The 20,276-nt window shown below is 41.3% G+C and overlaps 1 protein-coding gene across 1 annotated transcript in view; it reads left to right on the top strand.

Moving 5' to 3' along the window:
* The window catches only part of SORCS1 (sortilin related VPS10 domain containing receptor 1), a 183,774-nt gene extending 179,919 nt beyond the window's left edge, over positions 1–3,855 (top strand). The window contains exons 26-29 of the mRNA XM_017735172.1: positions 306–411; positions 586–746; positions 2,199–2,317; positions 3,660–3,855. Coding sequence (XP_017590661.1) covers positions 306–411; positions 586–746; positions 2,199–2,317; positions 3,660–3,716 — 443 coding nt within the window. The 3' untranslated portion in view covers positions 3,717–3,855. The remainder of the gene's footprint in view (positions 1–305; positions 412–585; positions 747–2,198; positions 2,318–3,659) is intronic.
* The last annotated feature ends 16,421 nt before the right edge of the window (positions 3,856–20,276 follow it).

Raw genomic sequence — 20,276 nt, 5'->3', positions numbered from 1 at the left:
GAGGAGAAATAGAGAGAGGCTCTTTGTCTAATTAAGATTGGTTTTGGTGTGTTTTGTTTTGCTTTCTTGAATCTGAAAGAAAGGTCTTTAAGGAGAAAGCTGTGGAATGTCCCATTAAGGGGTATGTTGAGGACCACAAGGGATCTGAACCTGGGTTTCTTCCCAGGTGGATTAGAAAGGGGAAAAGCCCTGGAGATGTGTAGACATGCTACAAGTGCAGTAAGAGGGGAGAATGAACTGCATTTCTGGAGGGAGCAGCTTTCACTTCAGGCTGGGGCTGGCTTTTATCTTCTCCTCTCTTGCAGCTCCCCTGGTGGACCTCACTCCCAGTCACAGTGGTTCAGCCATGCTGATGCTCCTCTCTGTCGTTTTTGTGGGACTAGCTGTGTTTGTCATCTACAAGTTCAAAAGGTATGACCTTCCCTGAGCCATTTCCTTCTCTCCATTGCTGCCTTTCACTGAGGTGTTTGGGGTTTGTTTCACCGGGGTTTTTTTTTCTGAGGGAGTTGTTTTTTCATTTGTAAAAGCTGATACTACATCATCTGCCAGAGTACCACACAATGATGGTTTCTGTTAATGTTTTAGGAAGATTCCTGGCCTTAATATATATGCACAGATGCAGAATGAAAAAGATCAAGAGATGGTCAGTCCAGTCAGTCAGAGGGAAAGCATACCTAATGTCCCTCAAAGTGAGCTGATGAGCCCTGAGCAACTAGTAGATGAGAAGTTGGAAGCCCACCCCATAGGTAAATAACTTGCAGCATCCTGCAGCTGGTCAGACTCTGACTTATAATTGGCTAACCTTTTTCTCAGCCTCCCCTCTTCCCATATTCCTGCACAATCCTCCTCCCATCCTCTTCTGCTGCAACATTAGTTTTGCTACAGGAAACCTTCTAACTCTTCCCTCTCCCTCACTGCTGTGTGATGAAAGGGAGGGGAACAACTTTAGGCTTTTTCTCTCTCCTAGTTGCTCTACGTAGATCCCTTCCCCTTCTCAAAAAAATCCTGCTGGCAATGTAATTTATTTTGCTGGGGCTGATATAATTGTGGGGCTAAGCCCCATATCCAGAAGAACTTCAGCCACCCTCACCTGGAACATGGAGGTGAGCAGGTGATTCGGTAAGTAAAGACTAAAAGCTAAATATCTGTTGATGTTTTGACTGCTGGGATCTTTGTGCTGTGCCAGACCTTGTTGCCAGCAGCAATGCTAGTCTGGCTGATTCCCAAATAAACCAAGCAAAACCTGGGATCTCAGTACTGGACAGCTGGTTTTATCCTCAGGCCGACTTCTCCCACAGGTCTCTGTGTTTGAGCATTTCCAAAAGCAGGCTTTTCTAGGACCTAAAGTGAATAGATTTGGACAGTACATTCTGGTATCAGCCACACATTTGCTCATGCTTACGTTTTCTCTTACCCTGGCTACAGTAGAAGTGTTGGGACAGAGCAGGGAGGTTTCAGTCTGGAGACATGTTCTAAAGCCAGGATTGCTTATGCATTGCTCAGCTTCACCCATGAGGTGACAATTCTGCAGGTCCAAACTGGAGGTACCCCTGCAAATAGGGACATGCACCTATTTTAGAGGAATTTAGAGAAAAGGCTGCCCAGGGATATTGTGGAATGTCCTTCTCTGGAGATAGTCAAAACTCTCCTGGACACGATCCTGTGCAACCTGCTCTGGGTGAAATTGTTTTAGCAGGGGGATTGGACTAGATGTTCTCCAGAGGTCCCTTCCAGCCCCAACTGTTCTGTGATTCTGTGACTTAGGCAGGAGTGAAGCACAGTTGCAACTGAGCTTCCTTACTTGCACAGTTTCATCAGCTTAAACAAACCTTAGATCTCACCTGAGGGTGTCCCCAAAATCTATTGGAGTGTCTGTTAAAGCAGGCTTGGAGTCACAGCTACTGTAGAGAGGGAACAAGGAAAAGGGCAATTAACGGGGGGAGTGTGATGTGCTAAGATTGTGGCCTGTGAAACAACCTGGGAGGAAAAAGAAGAAAGACTCTTGATGAAACTGATGTCTAAGCTGGAAGCTCCACTGCAGTCAGTGCTTATCTCTCCTAAACTGTTCACTAAGGAGATTTTTTTAGCTATTAAAAGCTTTTAAGCAGCTATTCATCAGCAGACCTGGACAGCCCTGCTTAGCAGAACACAGGACGGAGAGAGGGGACCAACCTTCCCATGTGGTATTCCCCATACAGAGCAACCTCAGGCCACAGTCAAGAACCCAAGGAAAGGAAATGCAACCAAGGTAGTCTGGACAGAGGACTTCCAAAAAGCTTGTGGATCACCAAGAGATTTCAAGCCAAGACCCAGAGCGGTGGGTCCTAAACTTTAACAATTATTTTTTACGTTTGGTGTTTTTGTTTTGGTTTGTTTTTTTTTTTCCCCTAGAAACCTCCAAGGCAAAACTGCAGTAAGATGCTAAGAGAGAAACACCCAATTTCAAGTCAGGAACTCACTTTCTATACTTGGGTGGGCTTGGGCTTTGAGCTTCCTGTTTCTAAAAGAATGCAGTGGTGGTGGTTCATGCTGTTCCAAGAGCAGGGAAAAACGTGTTTTCACAGGTCACTCAGACTGCAGTGGCAAGGGTCAGTCACTGCTAGCTCTATGCAAGGTACCTTCAAAACTGCTCTTGCTGGTGGTGGAAACTTAAACCCTAGGAGGCTCCAGGATAAGAGAAGTGAAAAGAAAATTTTGGTGGCAGGTTTTCATTTGGTGCATCTATAGCAGTTCTGGCTTTCTGTAACAGCCAGAATTCTCTACCTTTTTCAGATGTGCTACTGGACACTGCGTTGAACCAGAAATTGGCCTTTTACAACTCCTTGGTTCACACCTGTCACTGCACTAATGAGCACTAAAGTTAAATGTGTGAGATACACAGACTCAATTATGTATTAAAAGGAATCAGTCCTACAAACTTCTTCCTAAGAGTGTTTTTCTGTCCTGTCAGTGAGATGAATGAGAAAACTGAATCAGAGCTCATTGACAAAATGAAAAGGTCTGGACCTAGGTGTGAACAGAATAGAAAGTGCAAAGGCACTCTCCTATACAACCACCTCATCTGTTTCTGGAAATCAGCAATTTCTTTTTTAATGAGTTTTCTTTCTTTTGGGAAAACAAAGCAAGACTGTAATTGGGTGTTCCTCTTTTGTATGCATATTCAGAAACCCTTTTTTTTTTTTTCATCACCTTTGACTAACATTCAGGGATCCTGCCTTGGAGGAATCTGAATTCATGTCCCTGCATCATTTAATTTTCTCTCCAAACTCTAGCAGCAAAACTTCACATTCCTGTTTTCTGGATGTGAGTGATTTAGGCACTTCTTCTGCAAATGCAAAGGTTAAAGTCATTTATGAAATTTCCAACACCTTATCACTGCAAATGAGTTACACATTTCCTCTGAGGACCTCAACCCCTCCTTCCCTCTGCCCCTCTGCTCCTGCCTTTCCCTCTACTGTTCAGCATGGGTGAATCATCTTCATTAGCAAAAGAACAGGACATCACCTTCAGTGTTTGAATGACAAGAAAATATTTCTGGAAAGAATGTGTCAGTCTGGAATAGCTGAATCCCAAAGGCCATCAATTTGATACCTGCAAGTGTCTTCCCTGACTAAATAATGCATGTTATTTACTGACTTTTATTTTGTTCTTTGCCACAGGAAGTATTTCCACAGCTGCTGAGCCCCAGAGCACAAAAGAAATCCCTACCTATGTAAATGGTTGAATTGAGGACACCAACATCTGTATCTAAAAAAGGAGAGCTCACTGCATTTGGACTTTTTAATTCTTCAGATGACAAAGGGTTTTTAGCTTTAAGCCTGTGCATGTGGACATTATACTGAGACCATAGTGGAACTGCATTGTACAGGTGTTCAATTTTAGTGGGGGGTGGGGGGAGAGGAACTGGTACCACTATTCACTCCTGCGGCCCTTCCCCTCACCCTTTCACTCTCTTTTTTCTGATCTGTCTCTAATTTGTAGAAATTCATAATGATATAGGCCAAGAATATGCATGGGGGGGTCTCTTCTTTAGGGAGAGGGGTGGGCTGGGATGTGGGGGGAGAAGGGCTGGGGCGGTGGGAGGCAGGAGGGAGTGTTTAGGGTTCTTGGCTTTAGGTTTAACTGCTCTTTTAGCACTTTGGGCTGCGGGAGGGGTAGCCGCCCCAGCAGATTTCCATAGGACACAAAAAAAGAATCACACTGGAGTTTAAAGGCACTGAAAATATTCTTGGTCAGTGTGGTTTATGTCTCTGTTTGGACTCTGCCCTTCATTCCTCTAGCTGCAGCTGCTGCCTGTGCCCCACACTGCAAGGAGGCTGAGTGTGAGGTTGGGTCATGCCAACTGCTTGGCCAAGCTCCTTCTTAGACACCTTCCTTAGCCTGCCCACACCAAGGCATCCCACTGGTAGAGCCATGGGAAGATAACGGTGCCTCCTAACCCTGAACAGACCAGAACAAGCATTCATTGCAGGCAGGAGGTTATTGTCAGCAAGAACTCACGCTGTACTTTGTATCAGCCTTACACCTTCAGTTCTGGCTGAGAGAAAGCGACACCCTCAGCTCCATGTAGTGCTGATGGCTGAATTTGTCTGGGGAAGTCCCAGGAGATCTCTGCCTTTTCAGAGTCACCCAAAGGCCTGGCAGTTTTGTGAAAGACACCCTGTCCATAGGATAGGGAGCAGGGAAAGGTCTGTGCACAGTTTTCCTGTGGCTTTCTTGGCACCCCCATTGGTTGCAGATCTTCAAGCTCCTGCCACTGTGGGCAGAGAAGGGAGATTTTGGCCTGGGACTGTTGCCGTGCATTTTGAGCCTCAGCACTGCAGGACCACTCTCACACAAGATTTGATTTCTTACCAATAACTTAAGCTTGTATCTTACGCTGCAAGTGGAAATGAGGCTGTAGGACATGTTCACATAGACTGTGCAAGGGAACAGCAGAAAGCAGGATTAGCACACCTCGAACAAGTCCTCCAAAGACACTGGATATCTGTCTGAAGCCTAACCCATGGTCATTACAACTGTTGATTTCCAACCCAACTCAGGTAATTAAACCTAGCACCAGGACTTTGGTTTGGAGTGTAAAGAGAGAAATGCTGTAACCAATGTACACTTGCCTAACTATGTTAGGAGGAGGCAAGTAGAGGCCAGCTGATAATCAGTGAGGCACATGTAGGAGGCAGCCTGATTGCTGACATGGGTGGGTTTTGTGCAGTAGACATTGCACATGGCAACTTGAGTCAAAACCAGGAGAAAGCAGCATGGTCAGTGTGGCCCAGAGTCCCAGGGCAGGGATTTGGTGGTGGTGGGTTTGAATTTCTCCATCACAAAGTGGGCACAAACCTAAATCAACACACTTGCTGGCAAAACAAAAATGATACCAAGGACATTAGGCCCGTAGTAGTTAAAAGGATTATCACAGTACAGAGTCCTCTGCCTCTTTCTGCAGTTTCTCTGAAGACAGGTAGAAACACAGCAGTTTGTATGGCTTTGCTATTGTGTTTGCAACTACAGCTTTAAGAAAGATGGGAAAGTTTTGGCTGCAACTGTATAATAGTCCCCACTGAAGTCCAACATTAGCCAACTTATTTTTATAGTAAGCCAATCAAAAAGTTTTCTTATAGTGTTGGAACTATTTCTAATTTTAAAATTATTTTTTGATGTACTTTTTCATCTTCTTTTTCCCTTTCGTTAAATACTATGTAGCGTAATGTATAATTGCTATGGTTTATTGCTTTTACAGTCATATTTATTAAACAGATTATGTCTCTAAATGAAGGCCCATGTTTTTGTTGCTCATTTTAGCCTCTGTCCCTGACTGGGATCACTAACAGTATTAAAACAGTAGGTAGTTGATAACCTAAAAAAGATATGGATGTTAAGAAATGGGGGAAAATGCAGTTCCTAGAAGCAAGATGCCAATATAAAGGTAACTTTCTCAGTCCTCAGTTTTTTTGGTTCCCAAACCAGCAATGATAGAGCTCTGAACAGTTCCCTGGAAATCCAGCTCCATTCCTTGTCCATGCTTATCCTTCCCCATGCACAGTCTCTGTTGAAGGTTCCTTTAAAATATCTTCTTTTGGCTCTGCTTCTGCCAGCACTGATGAAGGAAAGTCTGAATTATTAGCATTACTGATTCATTTACATGTGAATAAAATGAAGCTTAGGAAGTTTCTGTCAGCTTGCCATATCACAGTGGATGCATGTTGCTGAGAAAAAAAAGAAGAAAACAGAACTTCTCTGCTTTTCAAGTCAGGGTGCAACCACCAGATCATTCTACCTCTTGTAACAGGTTCAGTGCTCTGACTTTTTTTGTACCTCAGGATATGAATTTATATATGCACATAAGTATTCAAAGGTCTGGGGTTTGGGTATCCTCAACAACCAAGGCTGTGGTATGACATGTTGCAAGTCCAGGAGTCATGAGTTTTCCATTGGAGGAGTGTGTAGTTTTCAATCCTGGGCAGATGCCAGTGTAATTAACAATTATTAGCCTAGAATGTGCAAGGGGACACTGCAGCCTTCTCCATTTAGGCTGGAATGGCTACAGTGCAGGTGACTCAGTGAGGTGTGTGAAGCCATAATCTGCTTTAATAGTTTAAGTACCCACCTGAATTAGCAGGCATCTGTTCTGGCCATAAACACTAAGTCTGGTTTGGCAAGCATCTCTCTGCAGCATTTTCAGATCATTCTCTTCAGCTAGTTGTGTGTCCTGAGGCAGAGACTGATTGTTATTTGTAGTTATTTTCTGGTTTAACAACACAGTAATTCACTGCTAATGGATGAGCACTGTGAGAGTAAACAAAGAATACCAAATACTTATAAAATACAATATGAATTTCCTCTAAGGATATTGTCATCCCTTGAGGGAACAAAAAAAATTCATCATCCTTTGCCAGAAGGAGTAGAGAGTTAAAATACGGTTAAAAATTCAAATAAAGTATTTTCCTAATTTGCTGTTGATTCTCTGCCATCATCTTAACATACAGATGAGACAGACATTGTGGCTTCAGAGACATTTATACTTCTCCACCTAGCAGGACATTTGAGCTGAGATGCTGGATCGCTTTTCCTGGAAATCAGTAGTTGTTGGCGTTCAAATACTTTTGAGGATTTGGGCTTCAAACAATTGCTTGCTCTTAAGATGTGACTACATTTAATTGCTTAAACTTTTTCTGAAAATCAGGACTCTTGCTGAAGTGCTTATGCAAATGAAGCAGGAATTTCCAGTGACCCTACATGAACCCTGTCTTGGTCCTGTCAACCTCTGCTGAGAATTTCTGACAATTGCATTTAGTGTGGTATCCAGAGCTGATAACAAGGGATTAGTATTTTATCTGTGTGCTGTCACCTCTCATTGAATGCATGAGAAGATTCTTTGTCACATTGTATCTCCAGGTACATTCAGTGTTTTAAGCATTACCCCTGATTGCAGAGCTCAGTGTTAAAAAAGAAAACTTTATTTTCCTTCAGTTAATGAGATGCTGTCCCTACATTTCTCCATGAAACAGAATCATAAAGCATGTGAATAAATAATACTTGAGCTAAAACAGATCCTTTTAGTTTAGAGTATTGGTATGATCTTGGCCATAATACGCAGAAGAAAAGACTGAAGTCAGATTGTTTTCTAATTGATAAGATCAAAGAGCTATCATGTACCAAGTCATTAGCCTAAGAGATAAATTTCATCTGCAGTTTTAACTTCAGCTTTTTCCTTTCCCTGTTTTCCTACTGGGGAATATGGCTTTATCTTCTGTACTGGAAGAGGGATGTAAAGGAAATCTGTGTTGTATTTTTCTCAGTGTGAGGATTTCAAGTTGTCTTCCTTCTTGTTTGCACTGTGGTGCAGCCACCCCAGTGCCAGGTGCTGTGTGCAGCTCGGCAGTAAAGGTGAAAAAATTAGGGGGCAGGTTTTCTCACCACCTCTGCATTGCAGGTTGGGTCTCACAGTGTAATCTTAGGCCATTTTGGTGACTGGACCTTAACAGACCTTCTCTACACACTCCAGAGAAAATAAACTGGAATCTCAAAGTTTTGAGAGTTTTATACTTTTTATGGAGAAGCCCTGAGAGACAAAGGTGCAAGAGAAAGACTGTAGCAAAACCCTTGAGAAGAGAGTCACGACTGCCAGCCTTTGGAACAACACAGATGCAAGAAAAAAACCCTCCCTTTCTGAAACAAATTCCTCCTCCAGCCTTCCCTAAACAAAGCTTGGTGACGTTTCTGGGTCTACAGCTACGCTTGCAAATAATTGCTCCCCAGCCTGAGAGCGTGGGCACTGGTCCCATGGACCTCATCATTCCTTCTTGTGCCCCCATGAGGCAGCTGTAGGGCAGAGCTCTGAAACAACAATTGGACTGACAGCTGCCTCTGCTCTGGCTGCTTGCTGCAAAGAGATGAATAATGCATGCAGCACATTTAAATGTGGTGTCACTGAGTGCTTTCAGGGAGAAAACCTTCGACTATTAACCCTGCCCGAATGAGAGGAACATCCTTGTTCGATTCCCTGCAGTGAGGGGCTGAACCTTTATCTCCACACCAGAAGGCTCTGGGCTGCAGCACGTCCCCATCATCTCTCCTTGTGGGCTGCACTCCGGGCTGAGGGCCCCTCCTGGGGCTGAGGCAGTTCCAGGGCAGAGTCCTGCTCTTGAGATTTTGGCTGAAGCTGGAAACTTTCCTTAACCTCTGAAGCAGACTGCTCACTTGAAGTGACTCGTGCCTGATGTTCCATCAGGTGAGTGGATGAGACTCAGCACTGTGGAGAATTGGATGGTGTGCACCATGTGGGATATTTACACCAGATATTTCACAGCAAATAACTTTTTCCCACATTCCACACCTGCCTAGTCCCACACAGAGTGTGAGATCCAAACCACTGTAATCCTCCTTCATGCTCCCCTGAAGCTACTACATGTCTAGACCAAAGACCTGAGGCTTCTTCCACTCCTTCTGTGTCCTTATATGTGTGAGGTGAAGCTGTTTGATCAGAGCTGCAATCCCCTGAACAGCTGCACCTATGTGTGTCTCTGGAAAGTGCTTGCTCAAGAGATCCAGAGGAAGCCATAATAAACATACAGCCAAAAAAATCCTACTTCAGCTGCAGAGTCACAGGAGTGGAGAAATTGGCCTCTGAGACACTGATTTCCTACATAAAATCTTGCAGTGGGCTGTTCATGGAGTAGGCTCTCCCCTGCTGCTGCACTGGCTTGTGTAGATAATACTTTTTTCCACTATAGATGAACTTGCAGGACTACCATTTGGTTAATTATTGATGTTCCATTAGTGACTAGAGGCCCTGGCACTACTGACTGTCACAGGATGAAAGACAACTTGATCCCAAAATAATCCGCAGCTCAGGAAGGAAATTTTCAAAGCCACAGAAAGCAGTTACTTACCCAGATGATGTTTACACTCTGAAAAATGTTCCTTTAATGGAAAAGAGAGAGGCTCCTCATGAGTCCAGAGGCTTTTTTTCCTCACTTGAAGTCCTAAAATCAGCAGTTGGGTTATGAATCTCCCTTGGCACCACATTTAGCTAAGCCTGGCCCAGGGTCAGAGCCAGGGCCCATCTGAGCTTGGATGTGGCTGCAGAGAAAAGCTCCGTGGTCAGTCTGCCAGCAGTGCTCCATCAGAAGGGCTGACCTGCCCATCCACATGCACTCATTTTCATTACTGGATTATTTTTTTCCCTGTGTTTTCATACCATGTTGACCTGAAAGCTTAGCACACTGCCTGCTGCTTCCTCTCATTCTATGAGGGTGCCCAAAGACTTAGCCCACAGCTTTCATGTGGCCTTAGTGTTTATCTGTAAAACAGAAGCACTTACTGCATTTACAGCAGTTTTTAAGGTTCCTCAGCCCTTTGATACAGTTACAAGAACTTCGGGGGAAAATAAACCCTGGGTTATTTTCACCAATACTTTGCTGCTCGAAGTCTCCAAGCATTCAGTGTATGTTATGATATAGGAGGATTACATTCAGCAGCTCTTATCAAAAAAGAAATTATGATCATCCATAGGAATCTATTTTGCCTTCCTATTAATCTAAACATTTTCATTAATTAAAAGCAATGATTATTTTCCCTTTGATTGTTGGACCTATTTTTTTTTTCCTAATTTCAAAGTTCTGTTTTCAGGGAGAGGAGATTTACCTTCCATCCTTAGTTTTACTTGAACTTTTGCTTCATCTCTATAATACTTTTTCTAATTATCCTTTTTAATTATGATGATAATGCAGAAGGCAGACAACATTACTTTTTGAATTGTTTGAACTAGATGCAAAAAAAAAATTATTATATTGGCTCTCTTTTGATATTCTGATTTTCACATTGTGCATAGCAACATACCAACATGCACTTTTCCAAAACTTGAAGAAAAAGACCACCTCTACTCCTGAGAAACAAATAGATAACAGAGAAACTGGGTTTGGATGCCATTTTCAGATCTTGCTCTATTCATTCATATTAATGAAAAATCATGGACAAATTATGGGGAAGCTAGGACTTGAACACCTGGGAAAATAATAATAAAATCATTAATAATAAGAATAACAATAAAACAAACATCATCATAATAATAATAGTAATAATAATAATTTTTAAAGCTCCTTTTTTATCCTTTTCTCTTTTTTTACTAGATGATGTCCAAAAAAGCATTAACATCATGTCTGCAGAGAATCTCCACCAGCTATCTCCAGACACCTGCTGGTTGGATTAACTGGACACTAGGTAGCCTTTGATTTTGGCATCTTTGAATATATGAGTGTTTTTTTGAAGAGTACTGTAAAGTGTACAGTTAAAAGGAGACTTTTATAAGCACATAGAGGACTCCTTGTGTGAATTCTGGTCATAATTTTCAAAAAGCTAAAAATGCTTTCTTTTTCTTGAAGAACAAAGGAGTTTAAAAGATTTGTTACAAGCTCAGCTTTGAGAGTCTATCAGTTATCAAGGCCCATTCTTGAACAGAATTTGGCATCCAATCTGAAAGATGGAGTTGTTTACCCTGTGAGCATTTTCACTTGCATGAAGTGCAAATTACTGTTTTAAGTAGCCATTGCCACAAAGCAAACCCTGGAAGTGCTGCCTGGAGTTCAACACCCCATGTTCACCTGCCAGTGGTGCCTTTTCCTGATCTTAAGAATTAAGAGCCAGACATGGCTAAGGGAGAAAGGGTTTTTACCCTGGTGTTTAATGAGGATCCTTACGGTGCACCACTGTGCCAAGGTGGAATGTGCCGAAATGCACACACGCGATAGATTGCATATACCATTTTATAGACCTTGCCAATTAGCATATCTAACAAAGATTCCCCAATGAGAGGCTTGAATGATTAGCTTGATGCCCTCCCATCCTGAGGAATTCCTGCCTGGATGGGTCTAATCTTAGTTTACAGGATGTGTTCTAGAGAGGACCTTGGTTTCTCAGGATAGTGTAGGGCTTTCCGGCCTCCAACTGCGAGGCCTCCAGGATGTTTGGCCTCTTGTCTTAACAGAATACTAGGACTATGCTAAATTATCGGGCTTAGGGAATTACAAGGATGCATGCTAAGAGCACTGAGGATACATAAGAGCTATATAAAAGGTATATAAAAGAAAAGGCCAAAAATCATCATGGCATCACCAGAAACTCGTATCAGCCAATAAATGGGGGCAATAATTTCCACATTGCTACAAAGTCTCCTCCAAAATACTGTTCCCAAAGGCTCCTGCCAAGAAGATTCCTCCCCCGTTTTTCCAAGCTGATCCTCATTTAGTGACACCCTTTGCTGATTAATTGCTAAGACAGCAATGCTGAGGAGTGTTACGCAACACGCTCTCCACACACATTGGAAACTCCTCACTGCTGTTTGTAACACCAGATTTTTTTTTCCAAGAATGAAGTGACATTGGAGAAAACCAAACAAACCCCAAAACAACCTGTTACAGTGTCTTACTAAAAATAATGCCATCTTATTAAGAAAACAGAACTGTATTTCTTTTTAGTCAACAGTTCAAATTTTAATTTTTTTCTATGACAGCCTTTTAGAAGACATTTACAACAAAGAGGAAAAATAAAAGCCCATTTCCCGGTATCAGAAGATTCTACTGATAAAGTTTGACGGAGTTTCTCCCCTTCTGAATCTCGTTCAATCATAAAACACCAGCATATTAACAGTTTGCAGATCTTGAGACAAGTAATACCATCACTATAAATAATATTTGTCATTTCAGCCAGAAGGTTCCTCCAAGAAAAAAAAGCCTGTGAAGCATGAGGATGATTATTACCTTTTTTTTGTTGTTTGATTAGAGTCTCAGTGGCTGGAAACATGGTCCTGATTATCATATTAACCAGCAGACACAGTTAGTAAAGAATCCCATTCTTAATTAACTTCACTAGAATGTTTCCTTAGCCTGAAGACTCATAAGTAGATCTTGTTTGTAAAATCCCTTTCAGCCAAAAAACCACTCAACTAATTTAAAATTAAGTGTGTTGGCTGGGATATTTCTCAGGGAATCACATTTGAATATGACTATAATATCATCTAGGGAAATGGTTTTTTCCCAGCTATTAAAAAAAAAAAAGTAAATAAAACATTTTTCTCAATTGGATTTTTTTTTTTTTTAAGTGAATTCAGCCCTTGGCCACCTCAGAAACCAGAATCCTTCATTTGCCCACTGACTGTAAGGACTAAACCCTGTTCACATCTCTACATCAGTCTATCCTCCCAGGCAGTCAGAATGTGAGGCAAGAGCTGTCGAAGCTGTGCCCTTTCCCAGCCTGCTCCTGATTTCAGCACAGAGAGTGTGGAGTGGTTGCATTGAGCCCTAAAAAACCACAAACACAAAAACTGCAGTCCAGTTATTGCTTTGAGCATGGTGGCGTTTACATGAGCTGGGATATTTCCTTAGAAAAGGCATCTATTCTAAATTAAACTACTCATGTCTTTTTGGTGTAAAGATTCACATTCAGAGGAAAGCAAATTATACCAGAAAATAAAAAGTATCATACAGGGTTCTGTGGAGGTCTCTCATGACAGTAACCCCACTCAGTAACCTGATAAAGCAGCTATGCAGGAAAGATGAGTCTTTGGAGCAGGTTTGGAAACCACCAGGATGTGTCTGAGTTTGAAATGGTAGTGGCCTACCATTTTCCTCCAATTAATCTAATGATAGGTTAGGAAAAAAAAAATCAGTGGAAGAGCAGTTTGGAAGTATCCACACCCTGAAGGAATCTGTCAGTCTGAATCCATCTGAGGGTTGGGCATTGTTTAAACATCCTGGTTTTGTAAAAAAACCAAAAATTTAAGATATAAGCCAAAAAAAATGTTTTGTTGCTTATGAAGGCTACTTCCCTGCTTTTTGAGCAATGCCATGTAATCTCTTGTGAGCAGGACACAGGGAAGGAAAAGGCTACAATAATCACTACAAATTCTGCATCCTCAGGCAGACAGCCTACTGATAAGTCGTTCCACAAATTAGCTGCAGAAATCCTTCCTTCTGGGAGGTGGTAAATAAGTGGTGTGAGAAAAGCACTGCTTAGGTAACCGGATCTTAGCACTGAAGGTCCTGCTTGTACTTCTACAGTGGCTTTTCACCCCATTTCCATGCTTCCAGTCATACTCACTCTGGCAATTACCTGCTCATCAGAGCAGCCTAGTTCAGCTCCCAGCCCAAAGCACTTTATTTATCTATCTCTGAGTCACGCTGAGGGTGAAGCACTGCTTCACAGCACTTTTACTGGTATTTATTGTGCTCTTCCAGATCAGAATTACCATGCTGCTTTTTTGCCTTTTTTTTTTTTTTTTTTAAATCCTTTAATCAAGTCATCAGGAAGAAATTTTAGCAAGACAAAAGAAGAGCAGAAAAAATGGCTCCATTATGAAATGAGAACAGACATCACCCTGCCAAATTTCCAGCACAGTGGGGCTCTGCCCTTGCTTTGGAGGAAGCTGAGAGGGTTGCAGTGATGTGTACAGGCAAACAGGAACTCTCTGGGGTGATATTGCTTCAATCACGTCAGTGAGGAAGAAAATCAGCTTCAGTAAATTGTCACGTAACGAACTCATGAATAAAAACCAGTGAAGCAAAACCTGCTATATGGGGTGACTTTTGTTACTTTCTATAAGTCCTTTCAAACTTAATGCCAGGGGGGTTAGCTGAGTTTGGATATAATTACATAATTTAGTCATGACATAAAAAAGAAAGATAAAAGAGTCATTTGGCCCAGAATTGCAGGGTTGTGTGCATCCTATGGGAGAGAGATCTTCAGCTATGACTGGGTGTCTCTTGCCAGCTGGGGAAAGACGATGCAATTTCTGGTCTTCCAGATAAAGAAACTTTTTTGTAAGGCCTCAGTTCCACGAGGCGTTTTTAGTAGGACATGACAAGCAACTGCTTATCAGAGTGATGGGATTTCCTAATTGCTTCTGCTCCAACAGACAGACTGTGGATGAGCCTTCTCTCAGCAAAGTGAGAGGATCTGCTAATTATAGCCTGGGTGTTAGAGTAACCTTTGGCACAACGCAGGAGTGCTTTAATTAGGCTGCTCTCAGACCTTCTGTTTGTACTCTCAGTACAAATTGCTGGTCAGTCTCTGCTGCTGTCTGGAGTGAGTGGCTGTGGTGCAGCCACAGCACCTGGCAAGGCAGGGCTGCAAGCAGATGTGTTCATGAGCAAGTGAGACATCAACTGGAGTGGCAAAAAGTGAGGAACAGGTGAAAATCCTGCCTCTGTGGCTGCCACTGGGAAATTGTCTGGATTTTGCTTCAATTCATCATCCGTATTATCATTTAGAGAGCATCTAATGACTGCTCAGAAATGGTATTTTAGCTGTCCACACATTGCAATTGACCTAGAAAAGGTCAATTGATGTCCTACTGAAATCAGCAGGAGCTGATTAAACGTGCAGAAATTGTGGTGAACAGTATTGGATGGGAGAAACCAATGTCATTCCACTGACAACTTTACTAGAAACCTGACAATGTCCAGCTGAAATCATCCAATTGAAATGCACTGGGGTTATACCACTACCTTCAGTGGGTTCTAATCAGAGAACACAACTGTATAAGGCATAAAATTAGCATGTTAGTCTTCAAACATGGAAATAATTATATCAGAGATGTATTTTGTTTCACTTAGGCAGATGTGATTCCTCACTTCTACTGCCCTTCCCTCCATTTGTCCTCATGCCTTTCATTAGCAGAATGCTAATGTAATAAAGTTAACTTGCTTTGTTGTAGTAGAAAAATTACACCTGAATGCTTGGAAAAATAATCACTACATCGGCAAAGGTAGAGATTAAAATAAAACAAAAATTAAACCCCAGAAAAATAAGAAAAATTACTTAGCTTAAGCATACCCAAAAAAAAAAAAATTGAAAGAAGAATTTTATATATTACCTTAATGCTTGCAACTGGCAATTTCAGGAACAGTGTCAGAAAAAACAAAATGATGTTTTGCTTTCTGTTTGCAAGGCTGAATGTGAAGGGAAAGGGGAAGTAACACTAAGAAATGCTTTAATCTTCTTGATTTAGATGAATACGCCCAAAATACTTGGAGTGATGAATATAACCAAGAGATGGCAGCAGTTCATACACTATTCATTTACTTAACTTAGTTTGCAAATTATTTTCTTCCTATAAGGTACAAGGAAATTAAGTTGTGTTTAGTTTATCATGCAAATTGTTTCTGTTGTTATTAAAGAGAAAGGAGGGGCAGAGAGAAAGGAGAGAGGGTGGAACAGTCTGATGAAGGGATGTGGAAATTTGTTTTAGGCACACATCTAAGGTCTCTTTTTGGAAAGAAATTATGTGTTTGCTGTATAAAAGAGCTAAACCCCAACTCCAGTCAGAAGTCTCTTAAGGATGTCCATGCTGTACAGCTACAGTACTAAGGGGTGAGACACATTTCCTGTGATCTGCTGTGGTTCAAGGACCATAAATCTACATCCCATTTTCACAGGCAAGGGTAACTGCTACCATCTGGAGAACTTACATTTGCTTTGAAGGTGGGATGCTCTAACTGATGCTCCAGTGAGTATCTTCAGCTTAACTTCTCCAAGGAGGTGAACTGCTTTGAGCTCAGAAGTGGTGTGCTAGAGAGGACTGCAAGGTTCATGTTTGCCTACAAAAGTGCATTAAAAAAGAAACCTCCCTGTACACTGAAACACTGATTTTGTCTCAATTATGCATACTCTTCAGCACTATATATTGTAGGGGCTAAACACCTTCCAGTGGCTTCCACCTTTTTTTTTGTATACGAAAATGTGACATCTTAGAGCATTTTTGGACAGGCAATAGACTTAACAAAAACCAAAATGACCTCATTTGTGAGGGTAGATTACATCAAAGAGAAAGTGGAGTGGGTGAAGCATTGCTACAATAGTCAAAGGAAGAATCTGCAATTAATCACATAAAGGACTGAACAGAGCAACAAAGACATACTCCAACTCCCTGATAAATTCAAGGAGGAAATCTTTGCCTTAAGACACTGAGTTAAAACATCTTGAGGGGTTCGGTACATGTTTGGTGACTTGGGAAAATATTATTACATCAATAAATACTTAGATCATAGCTAAGTATTTCAAGCAAATCCAGATAATCATAGCATGGTTAATCTGTCAGGTACATACCTAGATAAATATTCAGAAAACCCTGAGTTATCATTGGACTAAATGCCTTTGCACTGTGATCACACCTTTCTACCGTCAGTCCTTCACAGTGTTAACAGCTTATGCTTTGTTCCCATGCACAGGGACAGGCATGACAAAATCCAGAACGCAAATACTCCATCTAAAGTGGCTTTAGGTGTGGTTTGACCCCAGTCTGTGGTCTGGATGGGTGAATGATAAGTATTGCCCAGGTACCGCAGTTAAAATGACGCTATTAAATAGTTTCAAGGACTTCATTCACATGCTCTCCTAGAGTGACATAGCATGACATGGAACACTCATCTCTTCATGTGCAACTAAACAAAGAAGTAAGACATGGGGATTGGAATTATATTATATTAAAATAGAGTAAATTTCTCAAACAAATTCCAGTGGCATTTAAACTCTATTTTTAAAAATCTGAACATGTCAAGATTTATATAATGAATTAATGTGCATTAAAAAAATTGTGCCAAATCAGCACTTCAAAATTAATTTAATGAGCAAGGGTCTGCAAAATTGTTTGAAAAATTTTTGTGTCATCATCATGAATTTAATTCCTAAGTAATGTACCCTTAGATGCTGGTTTACAGGCATAGCTACTGTCAAGCTACAGTTATTTTCGAAATTATCATGGGCCATAAATTCTTAACTTATTATAAGAAATCCTATTCACCTTTTTTCAGTCTTCCACATCTTTGATTTTATGCTAATGTAATGGAATTGATTCTGTTAGGGGCAAAACGATGTGAAGGGAGCTGAAGGGAGTTTGAAAAGGAATTTCTTGAACAAGTCAATCCACTACTGCCCTAAATGGCAGCTTTGCTTGTTGTAGTCCAAAGTCCCTCTGGACATCCAGGCCTGGAGCCATCAGCTTGTCCAGGCAAGGATGGATAGCCACTGTCCCAGAAGCATCAGGAGCAGTGTGGGCCACTGGTCCTACCTGTAGCTTTTACTGATGTCTCTAATGCCATGAAATACCTAGAAAAGACTTGGGCCCCTAGAACTGACACACTTTCCATCTACATGGCTGGATTCAGCTCAGGAAGAGCCTGGCAATAACATTTTCATGCCTGTATTAAGTCCTTACAAAGCTCTTAGTAGAAGAATTGTCCCATGGACCTTTATAGCAGCAATGAGCCCTCTCGTTACAGTCCCTCAGGTTTCTGAGACGTCTGTTGTAGGACTGAGCATTATCACCTTAAAGTCACCTCCGTCCATCCAGGCAGTGAAAGGATGCTTAGAAATACTGGACATGAGCAAAGCATTCCTGGGAAGACCTGAAATAAAATTTATATGAAAAATGCAAAGTATGGCTGTAACAATTGAAAATGCAGAGAGCATGGAAAAAGAAAAAAAGGTCGGCTGGAAGACCTGCAATTTATGAGGAGGTCTTTCCACGTAGTCAAATCTGTCTTAGTGCCAGAAATGTAGGAAGTCAGGAAGCCTGATTATCATCTCCTGAAGACAGAAAATTTGCCATTGTAACAATTTTTTTTTAAATCAGATGAATTTTAAAACAATAATTGAGTGTATATATAGCAGCATTCTTTGCTTCTGGTTTTGGTTTTTTTTTTTTTTCATTTCCTTCCACCTTGCTTTCTCATTCAAAAGTTTCCCCTTCTCATGTCATTGGCAGTTTGGAATAGGGATAATGTATTTTGTCTTCAGCTTAAGTTCAGTATGTGTTTCTGAACTACTTGGCAGGGGGTGAGGGGAATCCCTTTGTAAGAGCTTCTAAATAAATTCAGTATCAATTTAAACTATTAGAGGAAGTTAAATAAAAATAATTAGGATATTAAAATACTTTGAGCATTTCCAATCACTGGTTTATTGCAAACCTGGATCTTTTCCAAGAAACAATAATAGAATGAATACATTAGAATGTTTCCTTCCACTTAATATGAGACCATTTGCTCATCAAAACATGACTGATAACTTGCATTAAACACAAAACCAGACTGATTTGCAGACAAGCTTGAGGAGGGGCTGGAAGGAGAGGTCAATAAATGTCACATTAACAAAACATTACACAGATGCTCATTCACACTCACTAAGTGTATTAACCAAATAAAAAAGAAAACAACATAAAAGCTTTCATAGCACCTCTTCTCATTAGAAAAATATACTAACCCTGTGCAATTTAAATGCTCAATACACCCTGGCATGGGGAAAGAGAGATATTTGGAGACTCTGATTGCTCTGAACCAGTTCATAAAAAAGCAAGGGCAGGGTACAGGGGGAGATAAATATAAGCTGATTGCAGTTATTGGCTCTGTCTTTTTTTCTGATTTCTCTACCATCCTTCTTCACAACGTGAAGAATGATGTCTTCAAAACTCTGTGGCCTGCTGGGACCAGGGAGCATAAATAAGCTGGCAGTGTGCAAGTGTTGGTCTGTGGGAGTTTCCATGCTCTCCTCTCTGCCGCTGCCACAGAAAGGGTCAGTCTCTGGTAGCTGCCACATTCAGTCTTGGGGCAGACTCCAGAGTCCAGCCTTACAGGAGTTTGTTTAAGCCCTGGTGCAGTGCCCAGCATGGCAGGGTTACACACAGGGCTGTGCATGGGCAGGGCCCAGCCAGCTGGAGAGAGCAAGGCTGCAATCAAAGCCCAGCCTAGTCTTGAGCAAAATACCTTGCTCGGTAGTAAATTTTTTTGTTTCTTCTGGGACAGAAGAGTAATTTACTGAATCTTCCTATTAGCTTTCCTCTTCTTTCTTTCCTTCCCTCCTGAACAAACTGAGAATTGCTGTACTGAATCAGACTGTCTATCTCAGATGGTATCCATTTGCAGATTCTCAGAGAAGAGTATAAGGAACAACATAAACATTCAGCCACCTGTGGTACCATCCTTCACCTTTCTGAAGTGAGAACGAATAGCAAACCCCTTTTCTGTTCAATGAAGTCACCACTTGGGTACCAGGTGTTCCCAAACTTGCAGTATCACCCAATGTGCCCAATGTAGACACTACATAAGAGTCTAGTTCCTGCTGTAAAGATCCTTGCACCTTAACCTCCTAAGGAAATTAATGTGTGTGTAAACAGTGTATCCCAGCAGAGATAGAACGGGAATGAAGAGTGCTAGACATAGCTACAGCCTACATAACTGGGGAAGAGAAGAATTCTTGTGTAGTGAATTTGAAACAAGGATAAGCATTTTTGAATCAAGTGAACATGATGCTGCCAAAAGAAGACTCCACGGAAAAATGTGTATTACAGAATAAACAAGAGAATTCTAAGTAGAGATCAAGATGCTGGATTTACTTGGCATTTCATAGCGGTGTAATTGCAGCAGGAATATTATGTCCAGGTCTGGCATTTGCAGTTCAGGAAGGATATTACCCATTGCTCTAGAACGAGGAACAAATGAATCACTAAAAAAGCATGCCTCAAAGACAAATATTTAAAGAATTAAATCTAATAGTTTTTAAAAGAGGTAGAGTAGCTTCATTCCATTTCATATGGATTTCAGTGGGGAGAATGATTTTATTACTCAAACTCAAGCTGATAAAGCTAAACTAAACCCAGGGATTAGAAGCCAAAGTTGAACAAACAACTTGTGATAAGATACATATATCTTAATAAGGAAGATATTAATCATTACAATAGCAAAACAAGAACTTTCACAGTATCACTGGGCAATTTTAGATGAGCATCA

The sequence above is a fragment of the Corvus brachyrhynchos genome, unplaced genomic scaffold (assembly GCF_000691975.1).
Source record: "Corvus brachyrhynchos isolate BGI_N302 unplaced genomic scaffold, ASM69197v1 scaffold705, whole genome shotgun sequence".
Lineage (NCBI taxonomy): Eukaryota > Metazoa > Chordata > Aves > Passeriformes > Corvidae > Corvus > Corvus brachyrhynchos.
Note: the sequence above shows the minus strand (reverse complement) of the source record. Positions and strands in the feature narration are given on the sequence as shown.